The sequence below is a fragment of the Megalobrama amblycephala genome, linkage group LG8 (genome assembly GCF_018812025.1).
Source record: "Megalobrama amblycephala isolate DHTTF-2021 linkage group LG8, ASM1881202v1, whole genome shotgun sequence".
In the NCBI taxonomy this organism is placed as follows: Eukaryota; Metazoa; Chordata; class Actinopteri; order Cypriniformes; family Xenocyprididae; genus Megalobrama; species Megalobrama amblycephala.
Window position 1 is genome coordinate 12,523,307 of NC_063051.1, and position 15,490 is coordinate 12,538,796.

The following is a 15,490-nucleotide window of genomic DNA, read 5'->3' on the forward strand; positions in this document are numbered from 1 at the left end:
ACACGAGAGGCAGGTGGAATGGACAGATTTGGAATAGGAGAGGAGGCCGGTGAATCGGACGTGATGCAGAAGATGATGGGAGAAAGAGAGAGAGAGGGGTGGGCAGAGGTGTTTAGGGGGAGAAATACTGAAAGAGAAGGGGAGAGAGAGAGAGAGAGAGGGGGGGAGAGAGAGCAGATGACAAATTGAGATGAATAGATGTAGTCCGGTGCAACAGTGGGAAGCTGCGGCTTATTAATAGAGAGAATTAGAAAAGCAGGCTGAGTCAATCTGCACCATGTCACCCTGTATCAGCAAGCAATCAGAGACACACACACACACACACACACACTACAAATTCAGTCTCTTTTGCCCTACCTCTTCCTTATTCTCTCTCAAACACCCATACACTGCCAACATGCATGCTTGTATACATACATACAAAAATGCATCAATATTTACATTACCTTAACATTATACATTATAGAATACATACAGTCCAGCTTCATTGATCTAATGTGGTCTTTATGTTTCTGCAATAACAGACTGAAATGTGAGTTTATATTCATTCATCACTATGACAATATAAATATCAACATCATCCAAACTTGAATTGTTCTTAAATTAACACAATAATTAGGACTGTCAAACAACTACGAATTTTGATTGAATTAATTAATTTATATTTGCTAAGTAAAGCACCTATACAATTTAAAGACATTACAATATTGTGACAAACGAAAGCACCAAATAGAAATTACAAAAGTTGTTTTAGAAGTAATTGTTTGTTTTAAACCAATTTAATCCATAGTTTACATAATCCAATTTTTATAGTTATACAATCGCCTTTGGCTGTTGTTTTTCGGATAGTGTATATAATATTTAATGATTTATGTACAGCAAGTTGAGTTGCTCTAAAAGTTTTCACGAGTTTGTTATGCTAATGTGACCTCAGACACATCAAGCAGTTGCCAATGTGAGAAGTTGACAAGGTGCATCATGGGAGGTGCTCTATTGATCAAGAGGCAAAATGGCGAAAAGTCCTCCTTGGACCTGCCCCAATGAGCTTTAAGCAGGAGGAAACATGGACAGGCATTCACAGAAACAGGCAGACACACACAATTGTAAATAGGTCTTACAATAGTAGCACTCAATAGATTCACCAAAATCAATTATTTGAGACTAAAACACAGAAGCAGCCTTATCAAACCTAAAGAGATGGTGTAGAAAAGCTACAACGTTACTCAATAACACTCACATAGGGTGACACACTCAGCAGAGGGAGGATGGAGGGAGTCTTTTCTTTTCCAAGGCTTTAGGTTGGCCTTCTTCCTCTGTACTCCAGATAACTATCAATAGAAATAAAATGAGTGCCATTTTTCTGTCAAGATTTGAAGGGTAGTTTCTTTTAATTGCAAGGATGCAACTAGAACTCTATATTCTGTCCCTCAAACTAAATCTGCAATAGTAACATATTCCGTTTTGACATGACTCATGCTATTTTCCAATTGTTTTGAAGCCATTATAGATTTTTGGAATTACTTTACTGACTTTAAAGGGATAGTTTACCCAAAAAATTCTGTCATCAATTAATATAATTAAATATGAACTCTGATCAGTGCACATAGCAAGCACATCAAATTGTCACATTTTGAGTTTGCTTTTGATCTGTTTCCCTGTTCTGTTCATGTATGAGTTTTCTTTGGTCACATGTTCTCCTTTGTTCTCAGTTTCCCACCACTTGTTTGTATCCTTGGTTACTCATTTGATTAGTGTTTGAGTTCAGCTGTTTCTTGTTAATTAGTCTGGTTCAGTCCTTTGTTCACCTTGTATATAAGCTCTCAGTTTCTGTCTAGTCCTTGTTTAGCTTTGTTTATGTTAACTGGTGTTTGTAGTTTAAGTTCCTGGTGATTTTCCCTTGTTCAGATTTCTCCATTAAATGTTCTTGAAGATATCTCCTTTGTTGTGCTTTTGAATACTGCAACACCAACCGTGACACAAATATGGTAAAGGGAAGCTCAACCGTTAATTGCTTGATGCGTGTCCAAACCTCATTGGTTCTTGCACATCAAGCAGCATGTGTAAACTTCTTTTTACCATATTTGATGTACTCTTGATGCGTGTTGATTCATGTGAAAAAGCCTAAATTAAATCTGTTCTACATATAAAGCAACTTGAATTAACAGCTTGATTCATATGGGTTTCTTTTCTACTATTGCTTTACAAACTTTTTGAACTATTATAGTTTTGGTAGAATGGACTTTCAATAGGTGTATTTATCAAAAATATCTTGATTTGTGTTTTGAAGATGAACGAAAGTCATGTATTTGGAACACGAGGGTGAGTAATTCGACAAAAATGACATTTTTGGGTGAACTAACCCTTAGTTAACCCACCCTTAGGTTGTTTTTCATTGAAAATTATTTTCCACTGACATCTCATTTGCGCTTCTTCAAACTTCTATCTATCTATCTATCTATCTGAAAACAACAACTTACGCTGTATGTCCTACGCCTTCCCTATTCTACTTACGGAACGAATGCAGCGGCAGTTAAATTTTTTCCATAAGTAAAATAGGGAAGGCGTAGGACATACAGCTAAGTTTTCAGGCGATCATTTGTTTATATGAAGCATAAACATTTACATTTTTAAAAAAAATGACCAATCGTTTCGCTAGATAAGACCCTTATTCCTCGTCTGGTATCGTTTAAAGCCCTTTGAAGCTGCACTGAAACTGTAATTTTGACCTTCAACCGTTTGGAGACCATTGAAGTCCATTATAAGGAGAATAATCCTGGAATGTTTTCATCAAAAACCTTCATTTCTTTTCGACTGAAGAAAGAAAGACATGAACATTTTGGATGACATGGGGGTGAGTAAATTATCAGGAAAATTTTATTTGAAAGTGGACTAATCCTTTAAGGATGGTACAATCATCAGTAATCAGCACACATTAAACTGACAATGACAAAAACACAGAACTTAAATGGTAATCAATGATCAAGCATTCAAGACCCTTTAACCACCTATTCCTAATAATTAAAAACAATTCCACTTTTGACAAAGACCTTACATTATCAAGGATGTACATAACAGTAGAGGAAACACAACCATGACTGATTCTCCAGCAGTGTGAGAGATAAAACTAAAAAAGTATGATGAAAGAGAGGAGAAGTGCTTTAGTAAAATAGATAATAGCGACTGGCACACGGAGATGGTGATGGAGATATAAATGATGGTGAAAGTGGGATGATAGGGAAAGAGTAAGGTGAGAGCTATAAAGTGTGTGGGGGAGGTTGTCAGTAGCAATGTGTCTATCGTTGCTAATGAGCTCTGAAGGCTAAAGAAACAGAGACACTGACAACAGACACAGCTAAACTGTCTTTCACCCTACACACTGTTATTCTCTCCCTCTGTCAGGCTTTCTCATCCTTTTCTCCTCCCTCTCCCCCTTTTAACATCACCACAGATAAATGCAAAGAGGATTTCCAAATTTTTTTTTACCAGCCGTATAATGAACACATCTCATGCTACTTTAATTATGTAAGTGTACAGATGCCTAAGCAAGCAGCCATTATTAGGTAAGGTGATATACTGTAGAAGGGTGTACGCTATGGCAAGTGTGTTCTGTACTCAGGGCAGTCGATTCCTGAAGGACATGCAGTGACGTGAGAGAGGGCTTAAAGGTCCCGTTTTTCGTGTTTTTTTGAAGCTTTGATTGTGTTTATAGTGTGCAATATAACATGTGTTCATGTTTTGCGTGTAAAAAAACAGTATTTTTCACATAATTTACTTATGTGCATACCGCTGTTTCCACTGTCATAAAAACGGGCTGATGACTTCCTTGTTCTATGAAGTCCCTCCTTCAGAAATACGTAACGAGTTCTGATTGTGCCAGCGGTTCCTGTGTTGTGATTCGACAGCAGCTTAGCGAACCTTGCCCGGAAAGGTCACGCCTCTTACCATAACGTGTTATTGTAAACATGTCTTTAATTTTACTCTATCGATTTGAGCCGGAATCAGACCCGGTGATTGGACTGCGGGATGAAAATAACAGCGTTTCAACGACATGGTGACAAACACACTCTACAAACGCAACTCTTGTGTATTCCTGTGGGCGGAGGTTAGTCCAAACTGGCCGTTCGATGTAGGCAACTTCTGTTAAATAAAATATCTCACTTGGCATTGAACTTTGAGCTTTAAAATTTTACAGATTTTATTTATACTCTAACAACAACATTACACACTAACTAAAGTTTGAAACATGGGATCACGAAGAACGGGACCTTTAAAATGGGATTGAAATTTACAGTTTTTCATAGTCAGATCACAACAACATTCTCAAAACTACTTTGGTTCAACCTCCACATCATCTAGTCACTTGTGCACATCATGAAAGTAATTTCTCGTTCTTTTGAATTGCAATTGATTATGTTCAGTTGTCTGCTGTTACATTAACATCTCTAGGCCTTAGTTAAATGTGTCCTGAATTGATGAATAGTACAAGTGAATCTTGAATTTCACAAATGAAGGGGAATGTAAATCATTAGATCAACCAATAATCAACTAGTTCTCTAAAACAGCTCAGAGATGCGTGTCATGAATCTTTAACTGGAAAGCATATATACAGGGTTACAATTTCTTATAATGAAAGAACAACAAGAAAACAAACAGGGTCAGCAGCTGGGAAGAAGAGGAATAAGGTTGTGTGGTGGAAGGGTGGAGGCAAAACAGATGAAGAGGTAGATAAGGCAAAGGATGTAGGCACGTTTCTGATTAAATAAGGACCACTATTGTCAAATGTTCTCAATCATGACCTTACAATGGCTGAGGCGGGTCGAAAGGTGCAGCCAAATGTTGGGAGAACAACCGTTTCTTCAATCATTCAAGCATTTTGTAGACAGAACAGTTATGTATTTCAACAATGTGCACTGTCTAATACTCTATACTTGGTGTAATGCTTCATATTACAGTAGTATTTATATACTTATTCTACTTGAATTTTACAATAAATACACTTTATACATATCACACAAACACATACATGTGTATACATAAATACAGTGTATCTATATAGTTTTGTCTTTTTCTTTTAAATATCACAATGACATTATACTTTAATTTGTTGACACACCAGTCCGATATATAGTATTTTGTATTTATGCCATACAGAAAAAGTGCAGTCTTGTGCATTTTCAATCATTGTCATCAAAATCATAGCCATCTGAAAATACTGACAGAGTACACGGTTATATTGACAACATGGCTAAACATTTTGACTGTCTTGTTTATGAAAAATGACACAAGGACTTGTCATTTGATGGCACTGATATCTTAATTGATATAAATATTTTTGAGAGATGAACTAAGGGTTTGAGCAAGTTACAGCCTTTTGCAGGTAGTCAGTTGTGTGGTGCTGTTTGTACGAACTGTTTTGAGAAATTAACTTACTGGTTTGTAAATGTTAAGGCCATTTGAGAAATATACCAAAGCGGAAAAAAAAAGTGTAGGCCTACAAGTAGGCGATTATGACACAACGTGCTATATCTGTTTATCTCTTATAAACTTTACATTTGTGTATAATATTTAGCCTGCTTAAATTAGAATGAAAATGTAAAGCATGTAAACTATGTATTTATTTGTACATATAGCCTAGGCTACATATTATTGCTCTCAATTAGGCTACCACGCGTTTAACATTTGCTGCTACAAATGATGTTTAAGATTTGTGTTGGGTAAGATTACACATTGGGTAAGGTCACTCTTGCAAAACTTTTGGATGATACATCATCCTGCTAAACTAATTTCTAAATATGTTACAATTTAGCAGCAAATAATATACATTTTACATTGGGCATTTGATTTCCTCCATCCCCGGCCCCTATGGGCTAGTTGCCTAGTTAAACAGCTAATTTACAGTGGGTCCTATATGACTAGCTGCGATCACCTCTCAGTTCTCCTACTGCTAGTGACAGCATACCAGTACAACCTGGCTTATTTTATAAGTACTAATTGGGTAGACAGCAACCCTATTAGGATGCACATCTCCTCGGGAAATCGATTTCTTGATCTGCGGAGACTGGTGCGAGTGAGCGCGAGCGCGTAATTGTATGGAGGGCGGGGGGAGCGCGAGACAGACATCCCGCGGGTGGAAGCGCCTTTTCCTCACAGAAATCGAACAAGTGAGAAACTGTTGCTTCTTGATGATATCTTAACAAAGAAATTGCCATTTTCGACTTTTAAATAATAATTTGGCTACTAAATAATATATTACAAGTAACAGTAGTAGTTTAATGATTCCCAAAGATACAGAAGTAGGCGTGTTTAAAGTGAACTGACTTGAAGACGCAGAAAAGGCTGCAAAGAAGCAGCAAAAGGAGAAGACAAGAGATATTGCAAGCTGACAACAGTCAGAGCAGAGTGACCGATAAAGAAAAACCCGAAGGCGCGAGATTCTCTGACATATTCTGAGCTGTTCGCTCACGCGAGAGGAGCTGCTCTGTCGTGCGGAGTTACTCATCAATTTTCATATTCTCTGGGAACTTATAAGGTAGGCAGAATTGTTTTACCGTTGACATTTGTTCTTCAGAAATATTTTACAAACTTTTAGTGTACTATTCTATAGAATTCTCAGTTATTTGTCTTTTAATTGACAAAAAATTATTGATTTCATCATTAAATATTTGATAGTGGTTTAATTAGCAGCCTACATAGTACCATACAGAATTTTAAAGTGACATTTAAGTGTAAATGGGCAAAACCTGGAAACAAGTAGCTGACACAACATTGGTTTTGTTATCTGATTATTTAACTTAAGAAATCTGATATTATTGATAGGCTAAGGTTTGTAGTTTTGGAGAGATAATGTGTCTGTGATGTAATAATGTCTCTTCAAACTCTATGGCATGATTCAGTTAAATTCAATTACATGGTAATGACTATTAAAATTATTCATGTAAGTCGCCAGGAGGTCTTATGCACAAATTGTGCCTGTTTTTACTGCAAAATGCTCAGTATTGAACAGAAATAAATAACCTTATTGGACAATCGTAATAAGCATCAGGGGACCTTCTGGGAGCTCTTAAATTATTTCATAGGTTTTCTAGTTCATCTAATTTAGCTCTTTTTATGTTTCAACTCAGTGAGAAACATGTCAAGATGCCAGAGGAGGTTGATCTTGGGACCTGAATGTTACTCAGCTGAAGTTTGATGAAGACCAGCAGGAATTGAAAATCAACACGAGTGCTGTGAGCCTGATTTAAAATTGTATCTCACAATCCATTTACCCTCAGGCTTACAAGACGTTTGCAAGCGAAGCACTTAAACCTAAGCATTTGAAGGTTTAAGATTGTCACAAAAAGACAAAGTAATATATAACGTGGATTGTTTTTGATAAATTTGAATCACAGCTTTCTTCTATGAGAGGAGGGGCAGAGTTTGTTTATATGCTGCAGTGGATATGGACTTTACTGGGAATTCCTCAGAACGCTTCTTGAACTTCTCATGGAAAAATGAGCCACACCGCTGTCACTCCACCAATCTATAAGAAGACGTAACCGCCACACAGCAACCCCTGAGAAATACACATCCACATCACCTGATAGAATCTCCATCCACGGACAAAAATTCAGAGACACCAAATCCCTCATGCTGCTTATATCAGACAAGCAATATACATTTATATGACAGTATAAACCCACTGGATCATCCAGAATTGCTGTTCATCGTGATAACTGGATCCAGTGTGTTTCACTCAAAAGAGCGGGTACTGGTTAGAGGGCTGGCTGTTATGATTTTAATGTTGTAGATACAAGCAGAAAGGTAAAACGGCAGAAACTGAAACTTGAGGGGAAAAAAGGAATGAACACAAACATCCTTTAAGACATTGTTCCATATAGGACATTTGATTTGTTTGTTGCTGGAGGTGGATTTTTCATATCGAAAAAACTGTTTCTTTTCATTTATTTCTGAGACACAAGCCACGTTTCATCGTATCTGACTCCCTCGTTAACTTTTCTATCTTACCTTAGTCCTTTTTCCTTCCCAGAGTTCATTCTGGCCGGGCCTGTTTCTTCTAAAGGGGAGGAGGACTTCCTCTCTATTGCTGCCTCACGCCTCAGCCGCAGGAAGCGCGTTATTGGCGCGGCAGTGGGCGTGGCCATGGTACTGGTGCTACTGGTCGCTATTCCGCTATTGGTCCACAGCACCAAACTGGGTGGGTCTGGAGGTGGAGGTACGCATTATGAGATGCTTGGAAGCTGTAAGATGGTTTGTGACTCTCTAACGCCCACCAATGAACTAACACCTGTTTCGCCTCCTCCTCACGATATCCCTGGACGCAGAGGGGGAGGCAAGTCAGGTTTTCGCGGAAACCAAGGCCCACCAGGCCCACGTGGGCCACCTGGAGAACCAGGAAAACCAGGTCCACCTGGACCTCCAGGTCCAGGCCCAGGGGGATACATCCCATCGTTCTACAGCCCCAAAATAGCCTTCTATGCTGGTCTGCGTAAGCAGCATGAGGGGAGCGAAGTACTCAAGTTTGATGATGTGGTGACAAATGTAGGGAATTACTATGAGCCTACCACAGGCAAGTTCACCTGCCCTCTTCCTGGAATCTACTTCTTCACCTATCACGTGCTCATGAGGGGCGGAGATGGAACTAGCATGTGGGCCGACCTCAAGAAGAATGGACAGGTAGGAGATGTGCGCAAATGACTTTGTTTGAGCTAAATGTTTAACTAGAAAAGCAAAGTTTGTCAAAACAAACTTTGGTTCGACAAATCCATGTTTCAAAGTTTTTTTTTAAAAAAAATGTCTACAGAGAGATAGAATGATAGATAGTTATAATGATAGATAGAATGACAGAATTATATACTGACAGATGTATTCCCATAAACAGAAATAGATAGATGCAACTTATAGATTTTTTTTTTTTTTTTTTAGATTTTACATTTAATATATCTGCTTATCTTTATATTAGTTAGTTCACCCAAAAATTTCTGTCATTAATTACTCATACTCATGTCGGTCCAGACCCGTAAGACCTTCGTTCATCTTCGGAACACAAATTAAGATATCGAGAGCTCTCTGACCCCTCCATAGACAGCAATTTAATTACCACTTTCAAGGCCTAGAAAGGTAGAAAAGACATCATTAAAATAGTCCATGTGACTACAGTGGTTCAACATTAATTTTATGAAGCGTCAAGACGTTTTGTTGCGCAAAAACAAAACAAAAATAACGACTTTATTCAACAATTTCTTCTCTTCCCTGTCATTCTCCTATGCTGTTTACATTGTAGACACAGTGCAGTGAAGAAATTGTTGAATAACAAGAAGAAACTGTTGAATAAATTGTGGTAATTAAATTGCTGTCCATGGAGGGGTCAGAGAGCTCTCGAATTTCATCAAAAATATCTTAATTTGTGTTCTGAAGATTAACAAAGATCTTACGGGTTTGGCACAACATGAGGGTGAGTAATTAATGACAGAATTTTCATTTTTGGGTGAAATAATCTATTAGGTTTTGTGTACCAGTGTAAATTAAACAAGTCTTCCTTTCCCAGAATCCCTGTGTTGAATTACAATCCATTAGATTCCTCTTCCTGTCATTCCAATTTAAGTTTCTGTGGGCCGTGACCAATTCAATTCAAGTTCCAACTCATGTATTGAAAGAAAGCAAATTCTTCAATTCTTAGTTTTGCATATCCCTGGTGAAAACAGCCTTTGGATTGACTCTCCACAAAAGGTAGAGTTTGCTAACTAAGTTTTTAGAGGTACTTTAACTAGACAAAAGGTCAGACGTGAATGAACTGTATTAAAAACAAGAGTCTGATTTGACTGAAATATCAAACAAATATTAGATTCACAGAGGTAGGATTAAGGAATACGTTTAACATTCAAATAGGATCCAGTAAGGCATGCTGCTCAATTATTCAGCAGTCATTTTGTCTGCCTATCACTCGAAGCCTTACTGAAGATACCTACAGTGGGAAAAAGGACAATGGGAACATATATCAAATAATTAAAATGAATGTGCAGATTTAGAAGAAAATGAAGACTTACAACAACCATATAACATATCAAAGCATATCAAAGGGCTTCAAATGTGATTTGAAATGTGCCTTGTTTTGACCAATCCATTTGGGTCTGGTGACAGGTGACATTTGTTGTTTTCAGAATAAACTTTGCCGAGTCAAAAACAGCAATAGGTTAACAGTTTTCAATGAAAAAAAGGACATTCGTAACACACAAACAAGCAAAAGCTGTCTCTTTGTCTCTCTCTGGAGTGGAACGAAATGCAACAGCTGGAGACAGTCCTCCCAGGACCCGTGGATTTAGAATAAATGAAAAAGTAAGGAGAGAAAAAACCTCTCCATCTGGTGAAACATGACACGGATCTGGGATTCAGGCGCTCTCAACTCAACCGCTCAGTTTTGATTTTTAGTAGTGGAACAAAAAGCGGGGATTATCCAAAGAGATATAAAAATTCCCCTGGCAACATATGTTTACATACACACTGTGTCTCTGTCTTTTTCTCGCACACACACACATGGTTTCCTAGAGCTTTTAGCTCTTTGTGACAGATATATCTGACAGGAAGTGATGAAAACCCTTTAATGAGTCTGTAGCAACCTGTCAGCTTCTCTTCATCACACTGCCATTAACATGACATAACACCTGCCATTAATGCCCCATGTCTGTTCATCATACCTGACCCAGCACAAAAGAAAATGAATCCACAGCTTTGTGATCCAAAGAGAGTATCTGTGAAATAGGTGGAACTGGTTATTTTCAAAAGCATATGAACCATCTCAGCTAAAATTATTGATTCAAATACACAAACTCTGCATGCAAAACCAATCTCAGTAGATTCACATTTTAAGCCAGTGCATGCATCTTTGAAAAAAAACAAGTCAATTTTACATTGGTCACATATCATAGAATCAACAGTAAAAAAGAAAAAACACCTCTGCACTAAACATCAGATTAGTGTTTGTCATACTGTAAAAATGTTTTGTTAGATAACCTTAAAAATGCATTCCAGGTAACATCTAAATTAACTGGTTTTATTTACATCTAAAATATTACATTAGAATTATAATACGATTAAGTTAACCAATGAAAATATTTTTTAAAGTTCTGTTCAGACATTCTGTTCTCATTGGAGAAACTGATGTAACTTGTTGCATTTAGTTTATGGTAAATTGGGACACTTTTTGACTGTTATAGCAGATCAAGTACCTGAATTGACTTTACTGAACAATAACAACATTAATAACAATATTGAATTTGTTCATTCTGTTATGGACTGATAAAACAGTGTATCTATTACTTAACTTGTCTCAGAAGAGCAGATTGTCTCTGCTACTCACTTACTAAAAACATTTTATTGCTAAATGTACAATAGCTGATGCGCTGTGGTCCATAACCAGGCTTGGGGATTCAACACAGCCTCCATTAAGTGAAGGACAAGATGCAGAAAGTGAGAAGATGAGGAGAGTAAGCTTAGGCAGTGTATGGCATGCATGTTGTATCGCATATATTGTCATTCCAGTGATCTCCTCTTGTGTTAAATCATTCATGTCTTTAAGATGAGATTCCCTCTTTTCCACCTGGGCCACACACACACACACAAACAACCACACACACACACAGAGCCACACTCTGCCACTCAGCCAATCTCTGCCCTGTGATTAATTATCTCTCCCCTTAGCTAAATTATTTAACCCATCTCAAGGTCCTCTTAAAGCATTCTCACAAACATAACCGAGTTTGGGTTGCTCTTAAAGGGATAGTTTACTCAAAAATGAATTTTATAGTTGTAAATTAGCTAGAATAGTATTTTAAATATTGTTTCTCACCTAAAACAACATTGACATGGGCAAGTTTTTTAACACTTCCGCTTCAAAATTAATATAGTGTCATCATTTAGTAACCCTTATGTCATTACTAACTTACTTCCTCCTGTGGAACACCAAAGAAGATATAAGTGTTTTTTGTCCACACAATTGACAATCAGTGGGGTTCAGTGTTGTTTTGGACCCCACTGACTTTGACAAAAACAGATCTTGAATATATGTTCCACAGAGGAAAGAAAGCCATATAGGTTTTTTTGAATGACATAAGGGTGAGTATAAAGGATGACAGAATTTTTAGAGTGGTAACTGTTGGAAAACCTGCCCATGTCACTGTTGTTTTAGGTGAAAAGCAATATTTACACTATTATAACCATTTTAAATTGAAATAGCAAAGGAGAAATCTAAAAGTGTGAGCCCACCCAGATGAGGAGGGCATGCGATGGGAGGCAGTAAGATGGTGTGGGATGATAGAGAGATGAACGGAGGAGAGGAAGATGGATGGCTAATCAGAGGAGAGCCGACAGAGAGGTCGGGAGAAAGTGTTACTGCGAGGCCAGAGACACAGACAGCATCAGATCAGTGTAAGTAAGATAGATGAGCAAAACGACATAAAGTGTGAGCGCATGTGAGAGAGAGAATGAGAAAGGACTACTGACCTCATTGCAGGTCATAGACTTGCACAAGCTGTTTCTACAAACATAGTCTATGATCTTCTATCTAATAGATTCCAACACACTTTGAGACAAGCAAAAATCTGCAGCCTGTAAATGCTACAAGATCATGGCAGTCAGTTTTATTTTTAGAGAACTCTGAATATTAATGTATTTATGAAATGACACTTATTAGTTGAAGTTTGGCTCCTCGTGGCAGGAATAGATTACATGGGGCTGAATAAGAAACAAAAACAGCATCATGAGGGGTGCAGCAGCGAGCTCAACATCCACAAATTAATGTCACTCAAGCAGAATACCCAGCCAATTTGCTTCTCATTACAAATCCAATTAATTAATTCAGTAATTGATTCTTGGCTATGTAAACATGTCTCTTCTCATCCCTCTGTATGACTATCCTTTTACTTTAGGTTCATCTTTAGCACTTCACCTCCCTGCTTCTTTCAAAAATCTCTCCCTCTCTGTGGTCTCGTCAGAGTAGCACAGCACTAATTACAGTGTGATGCAGAGAAATTGTTAGAAAAGCCTCAAACATCCTGTCAATTACACAGCAGCTAATGAGTTTACATCCTCCAATTAATTAATTAATATAGTTAATGAGGTAATCCCACAGTACCTTGACAGGCTTTTGCAGCTGTTGCAATAGACACGTACACCGCTTTTCCCTGTATATTTGCGCTTTCTCCCCTGTTTTCTTCTTTCATATCTCTATCTCTCATTCCCTGTGCTTTCACTGCCCTTTGAATGGCCAAAAGGTCGATCTAAAACAAACTCTGAGATTACCATCAGTGTGTGTTTGTAAGAGGCCCATTCATGAGAGGACATACGGTACAAAACACACATATACGTGAACCTGCTGCTGCAAGGCATTATTCTCAAGCACAGCCCTTTTTACCAGTTAAAGGATATGCTGAGAAACACACCTGAAACCTTTAACCTTGAAGCAGGACGGGAAAAAGGAATGCTGCTTGGAAATGGTTGTAAATTTGTTTGGACTGTTTAGGAATAAAAATTCTATACTAGATTTGGCACATTAAATTCATTCTTTTCATTCACTCTTGGTTTATCTCATGGATAGCAGTGTCACCCATTGCTTTCATTGCCCACCTTTGCTCACACTGCAATCCAACAAAGATTGTTTGCACAAACACATGGTATGGATGTATGTATATATATGTGTGTATATATATATATATATATATATATATATATATATATGTGTGTGTGTGTGTGTGTGTATATATATATATAGGCTATGTATAGTTTGAAAAACTTGAAAGAGAGAAAGGAATAAAAAAGATAGAAAAGAAGAAAGACCGTTAAATTCTTCATATCCACTTTTGATTACGTCACAAAACTCTTTCTCAGTTCCCATTTCTTTCTTTCCAGTCTTGTTTCTGACCTAGACAAATTTGTAAAGTGAAAAACACTTGCATCAGATAGGCCTAAGTGAAGCGCAACTTCAAGCTGAATCAGTCATAGGGAGCCCTGCAGTCATATAACCAATTAGCCTATTAAATGTTACTCAGAAACGGGGGATTTGTATGAATACAAAATTACAGGAGATAAATGGTTCATTCATGAATTCATAAATCACAATGTTAACCTTTAGCAATAGAGAACATGATGTATTCTGAGGTTACACACTGTTAAGCTACATGCCCTCTATTTGTGAGGACTGACATTCTAAAATATTTATTATTATTGTAATTATTATCATTATCATTATTACTTGATGATAAAAATTACTTAAGCACGAAACTTTATGAATATTATACAGCACAGCAGGGGTTTTTTTTAGATTTTTTTTGCTTTTATGAATTGCCAAACAAAATCCAAAATAACATTATTTTAAAACAAATAGACTTGAAAAAGGAAAATAAATTTAAAAGCTGTAGCCGTCATGTTTATTTTATTTTATTGGCTTTCATAAAAGTCAAATAAAATAAATTATGTTCACAACCAAACAAACTAAATTAAGTTCACAGTCAATAATTTGTGTTTATTTCTGTGTATTACTTTCACTTCATGCAGTTGGGTGTTTTATTTGGCTCTTGAATTTATTTAACGAATATGTTTACATTATCATCACGCTTTTCTGTCAGAAACTGTCTGTATAGTTTAAACCGAAGACCTCCAATTTAATCTGATAACGGGTCGTTGAAATCACTGGGGGAAAACAACACAATGCACATTCAATAAAACACAACGTCCATATCGTTTAGACAGCTTGCTATATCTTTGTATTTCACACACACACACACACACTAGTGCGCGCGCACACTCAGTTAATACATGGTGACTCCATTTGACCGGTGGTCGGTGCGAAGCTCCGTTTATTGTGATACAGTGGAGTTATTGAGGAGTGGGCCCCATTAGGAGGAACAGCCGAGCCACAGCGCTGGGCAATTACCGAGCTAGCGAGGCCCCGACGCAGCCCCCGGCCTCCCGCGGGAGCTGCCACCTCGCGCCGTTAATCAATCCGATTTAGACTGGACAGGGACACGCGCCAACACGAGACGCGCAGTGGAGACACGCGCGTGACCTGCATTTTATTACGATTCCCGCAGAAAAAGATGGATAGATGGTGCAAGGAATGAACAGATACGGGGGAAGAGGTGGTGGGAAAAGAAAGATGAGGGGAAGACAGGGATAATTAATGAGTAGATGTGAGAAGAATTAAGCACAACTCAAGAAAATGTCGATCATTTGAAGACGCGCCTGAAATACATTTGAAAAACAATTTTTCAAAAGTACAAGATAAAGTGTATCATGAATAATCTACAATTAAAATGATTCATATTTTACAGATTCTTTTATGGTAGCAGACTTTGATGGTAAGCAGTGAGAAGTAGGCTAAATTAATGTGAATTACTACTCATTAATTATACATATGACTGGAAACATTAATTAAGCTCTGGTTCTTGTACTAAGATCATGCATTAATTAGCAGTGCAAAAATTAGGCTTTTGGTTGAAGC

The 15,490-nt window shown here is 37.5% G+C and overlaps 1 protein-coding gene across 2 annotated transcripts in view; it reads left to right on the plus strand.

The window, feature by feature from the left end:
• Window positions 1-15,490, plus strand: part of c1ql4b (complement component 1, q subcomponent-like 4b) — a 44,144-nt gene that overhangs the window by 26,630 nt on the left and 2,024 nt on the right. The window contains exons 1-2 of one of the 2 annotated variants that reach the window (XM_048199365.1): window positions 5,993-6,529; window positions 7,122-8,673. In XM_048199365.1, the coding sequence (XP_048055322.1) occupies window positions 8,140-8,673 (534 nt within the window). In that variant the 5' untranslated portion in view covers window positions 5,993-6,529; window positions 7,122-8,139. Of the gene's footprint in view, window positions 1-5,992; window positions 6,530-7,121; window positions 8,674-15,490 lie in introns of those variants that run through there. The other variant, XM_048199366.1, reaches the window with a different exon arrangement.